General features: G+C 31.9%; 1 protein-coding gene across 1 annotated transcript in view; it reads right to left on the reverse strand.

Annotated features, from left to right (window-relative positions):
- The window catches only part of LOC134230682 (uncharacterized), an 82,812-nt gene that overhangs the window by 15,798 nt on the left and 54,270 nt on the right, over positions 1-12,744 (reverse strand). The window contains exons 7-10 of the mRNA XM_062712518.1: positions 5,919-6,036; positions 5,052-5,188; positions 4,748-4,847; positions 4,342-4,506 (exon numbers count right to left, since the gene is read on the reverse strand). Of these exons, the coding sequence (XP_062568502.1) occupies positions 5,055-5,188; positions 5,919-6,036 (252 nt within the window). The 3' untranslated portion in view covers positions 4,342-4,506; positions 4,748-4,847; positions 5,052-5,054. The remainder of the gene's footprint in view (positions 1-4,341; positions 4,507-4,747; positions 4,848-5,051; positions 5,189-5,918; positions 6,037-12,744) is intronic.

A 12,744-nucleotide genomic window follows, 5' to 3' on the forward strand; every position in this document is an offset into this window, starting at 1 on the left:
ACAGGTCTAACGATCTAAAATTTCAATTTGCTATTTGTGGACGAATGTCACGAATACCCTTGTTTACTACATGTTTTATTATGCATAATTTGGATCTATGTTGGTGATATCTCGAGCATTACACATAATTTAACAAAAGTTGGTGCTTTCAGGAGACGTCATTTTCACAGTCGTTTTTACGGGAGTTGCATCAAAGAAAAATCAGTATATTTCTGTTAGAACTTCAAATATCACGTCAGAAATCTAAATGCATAATAATAGAACAATTTAAAGATTCATTTGAGAAAATTGTCGAAAGATACCGCGAATTATAGAAAATAAATGAGATAAATTTTGGATTCCGCATGCTTTTACTTCGAATTTTTTGTCGTGCTCCGTACCTCTCCATCAGCGATATCAACATACCGATTATTTCAGTAGAATTTTTTTGAAATACAGAAATTTTACCCAAAATTTATTGGAATCTTTAGGATACATATTTCTGTGAAATTTCAGAACTATATGATGTCTGTAAGAGTAAATAATAGCACAGTCCGCGTAATTTTTGAACGGCCCTCGTATTTTGAACATAGTAGACATTTTTGCAACATAAAGCCTAAATTTTAAAGTTTCCCAACCAGTTTCTAAATGAAGTGTTTCAGTAGATGCAAATATAGGAAGTCCAGTGACAATTCTAGCCGCAGCTAGTTGTACTTTTTCCATCTTTTCAGAACCTTGTTAAGAGCACCCATCCCATACAACAGAAGCGTATTCGAGCATTGGTCTAATAAATGTAGTGTACAATTTTGAAAGGTTATTTCTACTCAATTTAAACTTAAGTTTTTTTTAAAAGCCCAAGTTTTGTATAAGCATTATTTACAATACCGTCAATCTATGCAGACCAGCTGAGATTCTGTGACAATAACACCCCTACTAATGTTATTGTGATTTAAATTCAAGACACGTGGTTTAGGTTGATCTATTCAAAGGTTATAGGGTAGAACCGGTTTTATAAATAAAATTGGCAGTAAACAGGATATCGCTATAGCTTGTTTCTTTTGAAAACATGTCCTGTAATAAATGTTTCCATACCTTTCTAAAAGACTTTCATGATTTTCAACAGAAGGGGGTGGCTAAAGGAGGGGATGTTAAAATAACAATATATCTTATACTTTTCGGCGAAAATAAAAGCTCGCTTTATTGTTTACTGGAAAAAAAATGTTTAATAAAATGTAGTTCGTGTCTAGTTCAGAACACCAGCGCTTCAAGGGTAAAGAAAACGAGCAGCATCTCTTATGTATTTAAATGGACAAAACTTTGTTTACGTTCGTGATCACGTGTTTGGCCAGGGAATCCACCTGGCTATTGTATTCACCGATAGTACAACAAAGACATTAATACAGACGCAAATCGCTTTTGCAGTATGACTTTCAGAAAGCTAGACTTCCACCGCTTATTGAACAAATGAATTGTTTGTCATTATGAGCATGAACATGATATTTTTAAAAATGCTTTTTTATTTACAATAAGATTTTCCTTTTTTCTTGCATAAAATTCCTGTAGTATTCGTAGTAACCCATAATGCAATACTCATTCAGATGATTGGTCACTTAAAGCTGAACACTCCTCATAAATAGGCACTGTCAGACGGGTATATAAACCCTTCGCTTTCGTTACACCCGATTGCACACTCGAAACTCATGGCCGACATGTAATACTCCTATCGCGGTCTTAGATTTTTTGCGTTTATTTCTTGCTTTTATGTGCATTTTCTGTTTGTAAATAATGTATTGACCTGTATTTTCAATGATACTTTTGTCCTGTTTTGAAAAAAAGACGTAAAATTTGATAATTTCATCGAGATTGAGTAGCACACTTTGTAAGATGTACGTCTACACTCGTCGGATCTCTACAGTGAAATACATTGAACTGACTAGCAATCTGCTCCTTATATACGAGTTGTAGGGAGAGCGTTGAAGAACGGGAAATATGGCGGACTATGCCTATTTACGAGTAGTGTTCAGCTTTAAGGTAGGACAAAACACCCGTGGATTCTATTTTAACCCATTTCTTAAAAAGTACTGGAGGAAAAAATAGTAATATTACTATACTGACAACAATGAATGATCTCTGAAAGAAAAATAATAAGTTTTGGCAAATTTGCGTTATATTTTGTGAAAAAAAATCAGAGAATCCTATATATTGGTCATTTGGGAGCTTACATTTTGGAATGTGTTTACGCTATCTAAGTGCAATAAACAAGCATGTAACAGTCTGTTATAAAATGCAGTGCAACTTTTGTTCCATAAAGAGTAGAGGGCTGATATTTGGACACATATATAAGGGGTCTGAATTCTTTATGTACTACAAAGGTCAAAGTCATATCAAGAGGTCAAAGGTCAAATATTGTGACGTCATCTACTGAATCTTTTAGTTTTTTGCCAGTTAATTTTTTTTAAATCACCAAAATATCTAAAACCACCGGTTCAATTTTCTTTATTTTTACACATTTTATTTTAGGACCCATTTGAATCATTCTGTTATTTTTTGTAAAAATTGAATTATACATTTTCTCTTAAGAAAACTTAAACTCTCGGATTTTTACATGTGAATTTTCAGTTTCTGACACAATGTATGTTCTTTTTTACGTAATATTTTACCCAAATTTTCCAGTATCAATGTGACTTACTGATTTAAAGTAACAAAAAGGTTATCTTTATTAAAAGTATTACAAAAATTTGCATTGATCAATAGAAAATTCTAAAATAAGGCTCATTCTCAAGTCGAATGTCTGATTTCACAAACTTCTTACAGGGGTCTGAAAGGCCATATTTCAGACTATGTCGGCAAAAAATGTGCGGTTGAATTTCTTTCATATCATATATAAAGAGAGATTCTGTATCCAAGAACAAAATATCAAAGTTTCAGAAAAATTGAATTTGAGGAAAAATTTGACGTATCTATTTGGTCCTACCTTAAAATCATGCTGGTGCCTCATTTGCTAATCTGACGCCAAAAACATAGTCCCGGTTCCCATGCAAAAATATTTTTCCAAAAAGAAATTTGAATTCATGGCTGCAGAAAATTGTATTATAGAGAATACTTATTTAAGTTTGAATGAATGTAAGAGAGATCGATTGATTGAAGTATGTTTCTACAGGCATTATCAGCTGATTCTTATATATATTTATTACAAACTTTCAATGTGTAACTACTATGAATGAAATCTATATATATCACGTGTACAAAAGGTTAATGAAATTTATCGATGCAATATCATAATTCACGTCTTTGGCAAAGATTTAAACTATGATTTTGCAAAAATTAAGGAATAACAAATATAATTTTTAAGTATATAACGCATGAATTTGAAAGTTTAAAATGCTAACTTCAGTTTCACTTGTACACTATTCAATACACTAAAATTAATTCAACACCTTTTTCTTCTTCTGTTTTTTTGTTGTCATGGTGTAACTAAAGAGAATAAATGCCTAATGATCCGCTGTTAAATCACTTTTGATTTCTCGGGATCGAAATTCCGAGATCGGAGAAATAAAAAAAAATCAATTATACATGTAAATCTACGTCGAATGTACACTTGAATTTTGGAAAATTTATCAATGTTCTCCATATTGTTACTGTTTACATGTACAGTGTACATGTATCGATCGCCGCATTAACAACAATGATCGATCCATAATCCCAATACTCACAGTATCGGAATATACAAGTGGCGGGGCTTAGTGGCGGTGAGATTAAAGCGGGGTCCGCTTCACGCATCAGTGCGTAAAGCGGTCCCAGAAAGCGAACTCCGGGTTCGCTCTTGCGGACCCTGAGCTGACCCCGAGCGAAGCCAAAGCGTACCCAGAGCGGTCCCAAAATTTCTAAAAGCGAACCTGAAGCGGACCCCGAGCGAACCAAGGAAGCGAACCCGGGGTCCGCTTCGGGATCGCTCTGGTGTTAGGTTGTGTTAGGTCGGTACTGTATGCTATCCTGTTGAAAGGGTTGATATACATCTGTATGAAACAGATAAATGTTCAAATGAACTCAAGGCACAAGAGAATCTATAAGTACGGGAGATTCTGAGAATTTTCACTCTCTTTTGGAGGGTATCGACATTTGAATTTCAATAACGCATGAACTAAATATTTTGGTAACTTGTTCATTTGAGACGAATTTAAATGTTTGATAACAATTCTGGAAAATATATATGAAGTATTTTTTTAATCTACTTAAAAAGCTTTGATGTACCATGCGTTTCTTTTTCCTTTCAGCATATAGTGGTCTTATAATGTATATGACTTTGAGTGCTGACGACAAAACAAAATTTTTGGAAATATAAACATAAAAATATAAACATACCTGCTGTTCCATTTCCTGAGGAAATGTTAAGTCTGTATTTATTATCCTCGTCCGCTATCTTGAAATCTGAATATTGTTCCTCATAATGCCTCGAATTAATGTCTTCTATCCTTATATATAACATATTCCGATGTGCTGTTGTTAGCTGATGAATTGCATCGTTACCTAAACGATTCCCCATTGCCTTTACCACACACAAATGATCATCACATAATCAAAAACGTGCAAGGAGATTTCAAACCTAACAATCTTATTAAAGCAACAAAGAAAATATATTTCCTATAAAAGAATAAGTAAATTTATATATCGGTTTTACTACCTGTCCTCTCTAATACACTGTAATTTCAATAATCCTTCGTTAAATTATCAAAGAGATATTAAATTTAAAAAATAATAATAATAATACCTAACCAATAGTCTGTATTGACGCTTCCAAATCCATTTTTGTACTCAATCCATGTTCTGTTGAAGTCAATATGATTTCGTCTGAGACGTGTTTGTATAACCTGCAAGTGAACTTGAAAAAATGAATTCCCCTTACCTTTGTTTTATTTTTTACATAATTATTTTTTTTTCCGTTTGCAACACCCTACAAATTTATTTTTAAATTAGAAATATTAAAAATCAAGATTTTTGATCTATCAAAATTAACTTAAAAATACCATTCACTTGAGTAAAGTTTACTAAAAAAAACCCAAAAGAATATCTACCGTTCATCCACCAGGAAATAGATCCATATCGCATAGCACTTTTATTGAACGACGATCATTCCATGGATATATCATATAGACGCCAGATGTTCGTACTCCTCTTTGATATATTTCCCAACAATCAAGTGCGCGGTGACCTTGAAAATATAAATGACAGACAAATATATCAATAAATTTGATAAACTAAGTCTGCTATTTACATGTAAAAGTTATATTTTCATTAATTTTGTAATTTATGCATCAGATTACTGTTTGCACATAAAGAATCAAACAATTCTATATCAATGTTTTTTTTTTTTTACAAGATATAACGTTTTAACAAATGCTTTAATAGTGATAGATTATTGTATGCACAAAAATTATTAATTTCTTTTTACAAGATTAAAACTTGTGATGTTAGCTTTAGTGTACATAAACTCTTTACAATTTACTGAACTGTGATACGCCATACACTTAATTTGACGTTATAGAAATATTACGTTAACTTTCCCCGCAGGCACTTTACAACGCGTTACAAATTTCTATAAAGTTAAGCATAAAGAATTATGTCGTAATATTTTAATAATATTATAACTTTTCTTATTTTATGAGATTTTAGCAAGTGTAAAATAGAAATAAATTGACATTAAATTGAACCTTACATTATCTTTTGAAAATGCGTGAAATGTGTGTGATTGCGGAAAAATATAGTATCTGCTTGATTTTGCGGTACCGTAGACAGGAAATTTCATATATGCGTTAAATTGCGTGACTGTGAGGAAAGGGGTTAATTAAGCACATAGCAAAAATATTTACCAACGTTTTCTTCTGGGTGATAGGAACAAAGCAGTAAATAAATATCAAACATAAAGTAAACAAAATACAAACCAATGTAACCCGCAGCACAGACAAGTTCGCTATTGCATTGGTCTTCGTTGCAACAGTTTGTGCATTCCTGCTCTGAACGTTTACCAAAGATTTGCAATGCTGCTTGCCTTAGACATCCCTAAAAAAATGAAAATGCAATATTTTTTTTCGCATTTATAAATCAAGGATAAATCGAATGTCCGACTTATATCATATCAAGAATTTTTTTTTTCATTTTGAAGCATGTTATTTGAATAAAAATCGTTGTCGAAGAAGAAACTCGAATAATGCAGCTGAAATCTAAATCCTAAAAAACAAAACCATGAACTTCCAAAATTGATTTGTTTTATTTTGATTGAATGTTTTAGAGTAGCCTTGACATAGTTTCTTTCTTTATCATATTAAACGTCCATTTTCTCAAAAATAACTTCAATTTACATTCGTCCAAACATCTCTTGTGTGTATAAACAGAGTTCTATTATTTTAGTGTTTAATGTTTTCAAGGGCTTGTTTAATTTGTTAATATGCACATATTCACAGTGTACGGGCTGACAATACTTATGAGTTGGATTTGATTTCTCGTATCTATAATCTTAATGCTCTGGATTTTAGGTTTCACAATTTTCATAAGTACCCCCAAAATATTTCTATTTTTTACATGTAAGTGAGTGTTTACATGTACAAGAAAAACATGTGAAATCTACATTTTATTATGAAAGGTTTTATAACCATATTAGCTTAAGCTATAGTTTTTATTAGAATCATGTGCCCTTTCGTAATTCTCATTATTCAAACTTCCAAGTACCTGTGGAGACCTGTGCAATTGACCTTTATTCTATTTTTAGAACTATAGAATTATTTAGAAAAAACTTTTATAGATTAATTAAGAAAAAAATACAGAAAAATGCACTTTAATTGAAATGATAAATTTGAGATAAATTGAGTTTTCATACAGTTAGATTCCGGTTGTGAGTCTTCCTGTTCTCAAATTATTTTTTGTTCTCACAATGGCTTGGTAACCGTAAGCTATTAAAGTCAAAAACTATTAGGACTGATAGTCATTCATCTATTTATTTACATTGTGTTGAAATCGTTTGTCGGCATTACTACTGGTCGTGACAGGAAGTAATGCAAAAAATGATTATTTGCACTAATTTTGTTTCTACCTGAGTTGGAAAGAACATGTAACTGGAGGTTATATAACAAGAAAGGTCCTCATTACTTGTTGGATTGTTGGAAGGTTTTTCCTAAAAATTTTAGGGTTAAAAGAGAATGTAAATATACAGAGGCGTTATTTTTTTTTTACAATTCACTCCCAGTCGTCAGATACATGTAATTACTTTTTTTAAGTATGTTGTCTAAGTCATAACTAATCAACGGTAAAAGATTGAGACATTATTGTTAACCATATATATATAAATAATAGATCTTGAGGAGTAGGCAAGTTCAATTTGGTTTGGAAGGTCAGTCGTCACTTTGGTCGTCACAGAAAGTGATCATAGAAAACACAATTATTTTAACTTTTCTTTTTTGAATCATTTTTGCATAACTTTATTACATCTTATTTCTTTTTTAAATATGTCAGTCCCCACGAAAACACAAACGACAACTGCCGGCTATAAATAAAAAAAAAACTACATAATTTGATTATGTTACTTTAATACAAATATCTTTGATAGATTAAGTATATGAAATGATTTCTGGATATAATATTCGACTGCTAATTTCTAGAGTATCATCAAATATCTTTGTAAAATTCAATTCCGGCCGTGTGTTTTCCTCTCCTCAAAATAAGAATAATCGGAGCAAGTTCTCGGAAACGGTAAGAAATTAAGACACTAAACCTATACGATTTATAGAACGTGAGGTGTAAGCAAAACATAGAACATTCGACGAGTTAGCTGCTACTTCTGGTAAGAGATTAAGACACTAAACGTATTTTTACTTTCGTAATATGTCATTCCATCTGGAAATATATACCTGCAACTTGTGGTTATTAGACAAAAAATACATTATTTGAGCTTTTTACTTTCCCATTAATATCTTTTTAAAGATACAGAACTTAAACAGTTTTTTGAATACATTATTAAGATTGCAAATGTCTAGTGTAACATCAAATATCTCTGTAAAATAACTTTCTGTGGAGTCTTTTCCTGTCCTCAAAATTGAAAGTTAGTTGAGCGTGATCTCAGAAACGGTAAGAGATTGAGACCTTGAAGTGAAGGCAAAATAAATCGGGGTTAACACTTCAGTCCGTCACTTCCAGTTGTCATAGGAAGTGATGAAATATATCCAATTAGACTAGGTCACCTACACGTTTGTCGCATCGATTGTTTCACACCAAACGTCTAAGATCATTTTACAATAAATATTTTAACTTCAGAAATTTGGCTGATCTTAAAATAGATTTAAAAATGTTGCAGAAAGTATATGCCTGGAAAAATTAGCACATAGGTCGGAAGCATCTGTGGGGTATTTGCGGTTTATGGGAAATCTTTGTGATTACGCTATTTTGCCTAAACCACAGGAGTCTGAAGTTTTTATCGTCAAAAAAAAAAAAAAAAAAAAAAAAAAAAATCCGGAAAAAATTTTTCCTACTGTCTTTCCTGATATACTTTATTTTATCAAATAAAATATACAACATGACTATAGTCATGTTGTATATTTTATTTGATACTACCCTTAACCAAAAAAACCCCAGGATGGCAACGTGTTTTGGGGGGACCCACCTAAACAAATAGATCTGGGCTTGGCCAGAAAAATCTCGCAACTAATTCAGTTTCCGGAGCGTTTTTGTTATTTATTTAATGTGAAAAATTCAATCTGCTTGACGACTACTGGCCGTTCCTAACCCTTTTTCCACTTAGACAGCTCATCCTGGACTCCATGCCACTAAACCGGAAGAGAATCTCGCAGTGTATATTTGACGTTTATAAAAAATTGTTCAAATAAAATAAAATAAATAATTGTTCAACGTAATTTTATTCAGTTATTTTAAATATATTAAACAGAACTTTAAAAAGTTATTTATTCTTTTTCTTACTTGTACGACGATGTGTACCAGGGACAGATAATTCAGTTTTTACAAGCGCCAAATTTAAATCACTGAAAAGCCATGTCGACAAAGAGCCAAACAGTTAGACTAAGCGCCATTATAAAGCATTATTTTGTTTGAAAAATATATCTTTTTATTGATCACGTTTGGTAACATAAAATTGTATATGAAGTTTTACATGCATTTTTTTGGTTCTTTTCTTTAATTACGTCATATATTCACCTCGGAGTTCACTTCCGGTTTAGTGGCATGGAGTCCAGGATGAGCTGTCACACTGGAAAAAAGGCCATGAACAGCCCGTAGTCGTCAAGCAGATTTGATTTCCTAACTTGAATAGATAGCACAAACACTCTGGATACTGAATTAGTTGCGAGATTTTTCCGACCAAGACCAGATCTATTTGTTTAGGTGGGTCCCCCCCAAAACACGTTGCCATCCTTGGTTTTATTTAGTTAATGGTAGGAAAAATTTTTTCCGGATTTTTTTTTTTGACGATTAAAACTTCAGACCCCTGTGCCTAAACTGATGCTTGAAGTTGAAGATATTTTGCAGTGTGCCATAGTTTGTGTCACAAGCGATACATATTTTAATGTTTCGAACAAATGCTACCTTCCGCCATGTCATTTTTTTAAATTCAATAAAGAGTTAACGCTCTTTAACATCGCTGCCCAATGATGTGAATTGTATCTGCAGTTTTGCTCTTTTGAAATATGTTAAATTCCACTGGAAACAAGAAATACAACGTCCGGTTTTAAAAGATAAACTACATGTACGTTATTCCAATGTTTAACCTTCTAATACATGCTCATTCATATTGCGTTTAAGTAACGTATTTTAAATCTCTCTTAATGTATCTTGTAGATACTACATATGTCTAGAATTTTCTGATATTTTTTAATTCACTTCCGATCGCGTATTTTCCTGCCTTCAAAATTAGGATTTGTTCTCAAGAATGGTCGACAACAGTTAAAGACAGAAGTCTTACACTTTCTGGACTGATAGTCAGTCATCAGTATAAAAGCATTGTGTAAAATCATGTATATTAAATGCGTTGTATTTAAGAAAAACAATTTCCCATAATCTAGCCTTTGCTCCAAATGTTTTTCACCATGATATGATAATACAATGTACTATATAATAGCTATCTCTGACCATTACCCTGTTTGTGCAACCCGTAAATCTAACAGCATGCAGCGTAAGGGAAAACACACTGAAATTCAATACAGAGATTTTAAGAATTTTAATGAGGAAGAATTTCTCTCTGATTTACAAAGTGCCAATTTTAATGTTCTAACAAATATGCAAAATCCTAATGATATATTGGAAAACTTCTACAGCATATTTAATACCATTCTCAATAAACATGCTATGGTAAAAACTAAACGTGTAAAAACCGAGTCTCGTCCGAAATGGTTCACACCAGAAATTAATGATGCTAGACAGTTACGAAATTACTATCATCAACATAAAGACTTTGATAATTTTCGTCATTGGAGAAATAAAGTTACTCTGTTGATTAATAATGCAAAATGTACCTACTACAAATCAGCAATTGGGGAGAGCTCTAATCCTAGAGAAATGTGGAGCTATCTTAATCATTTAGCTTCCAAGTCAAAAAATATTTCACCCACTCTTATTAAAGACAATGAATCAGAAATTGATGATTTACAACAAATCGTAAATGTTTTTAATGAGCATTTCACAAGAATTTCTGACAATTTATTAACTAAAACACACAATCATAGCTTTAATTCTCAAAAATGAAAAGAATTCACGAAGTCCAAACTCAATGATGAAAATGTGTTTAGCTTACTTCCTATAAGCCAGGACGATGTCTTAACTATGCTATGCTCACTTGACATTAATAAATCAGCAGGTGTAGATTTCATTGGTCCCCGTCTCTTAAAACTTTCTGCAAATGTAATTCTAAACCCATAACTCATTTCATTAATACTAGCATTACTAATGGCATCTTCCCTTCCCAGCTGAAACATGCAAAAGTCACCCCCATATATAAGAAAGGCGATAAAAGTGATCCCAGTAATTACCGTCCAATATCTATCCTACCAACTTTGTCGAAAATTTTTGAAAAGCATATTGCTAATCAAGTACGTGAATTTACGAGAGATTTTGACCTCATTATGAGCTCACAGTCTGGTTTTAGGGAATTCCACTCTTGCCAAACAGCACTAACCAAACTTACCGATAACTGGTTGCATGAAATGGACCAAGGAAATTTAATTGGCATAGCTTTTCTAGATTTTATCAAGGCGTTTGATTTATTCAGTCATGATATCTTAATAGAGAAATTACGACATTATAATTTTGATTCACTAACAATCAAGTGGTTCCAATCATATTTAAACGAAAGGAAGCAAAGTGTAAAAATTGGTGCATGTTCTTCCGATATTTTACCTATCACAGCAGGGGTGCCACAGGGATCCATTTTAGGCCCACTCCTATTTTTATTGTATATTAATGATCTTCCTTTATGTGTAAATTACTCTAATATTGATATGTTTGCGGACGATGCAACTCTGCATTTACGTAACAGCAATGTACATAATATTGAAACAAATTTAAATTCTGATTTACGTGAAATTGAAAACTGGTGTTTACAGAATCAAATGATACTGAACACAGACAAATCAAAATGCATGCTTATGTGTACACAACAAAAAAGATCAAAATTAAATAACCCAGTACTTGATGCAAAAATTTCTGGCAAAAACTTGGAAAATGTTGAAGTTGAAAAACTCCTAGGTATTCAGATAGATCAATCTCTTCAGTATAATTGTCATGTTGATGCAGTTTGTAAATCCCTGAGATACAAATTATTTACGCTCCGTAAAATTAAGAAATTTCTTCCATTAAGTACAAGAAAACTTTTCTACATGTATAATGCATACATTTTGCCTACAATAAACTATTGTCTCACAGTCTGGGGTAATACGTCCAAATGTAATAATTGAGAGAATTCATAAGCTTCAGAAACGGGCTGCTAGAATTATTCTTGATGCAGCACCTGACCAACCATCTAAGCCTTTGTTTGAAAAACTAGGATGGTTAAATGTTTTTGAGTTAGTTACGTTTCATAAATGTATTTTATTGTATAAAACTTTTTATGGTATGAGCCCAGAATATATCCAGAATCTTTTTATTTTTCACAGTTCTGAATCATACTCATTGCGTTCAGAATTTAATTATAATCTTCGATTACATGTACCAAAGCATCGAACAAGCTTATTTACAAACTCTTTACAATATTCAGGTGTACATTTCTGGAATAGTCTACCGTTACATGTTAAATTATCGCCATCTTTACCTGTTTTTAGAAAGAATTTGGAAAAAGTTATAATTAGCCAACGTCTGTAATTTTTATTATTATAGATGTCCTTTTTATTGTTATTAACAATGTCTTTTAAACTTTATATATTGACTTATTTATTGTCCTATATTTTCAATAATTTGTATACTACATTCGATTATGAAATTATAAAATGAACTTATCATTTTCATGTACATTGTATATTATGTTTGATTGTACCATTTTATGTATATTGTTTGAAATGTAGAAGGCCCCGGGGAAGAATAGTACTTTGTACTAATCGGGTTACCTTCTCGAAATAAAGCATTATTATTAATAGATATGATTTGTTATGTCTTAACATTGATAGTACAAATATTTTTTTTTTCATTTTAAAACAAATGAATTAAATAGAAGAAATAAAGTACCAAAAATAGAATTAAAACATGCATTTTTCTCCAAATTAGCCTGTATACCTATAATGT

This window comes from Saccostrea cucullata, unplaced genomic scaffold (genome assembly GCF_032062105.1).
Source record: "Saccostrea cucullata isolate Sc308-1 unplaced genomic scaffold, CSIRO_AGI_Scuc_v1 ctg695, whole genome shotgun sequence".
NCBI lineage: Eukaryota > Metazoa > Mollusca > Bivalvia > Ostreida > Ostreidae > Saccostrea > Saccostrea cuccullata.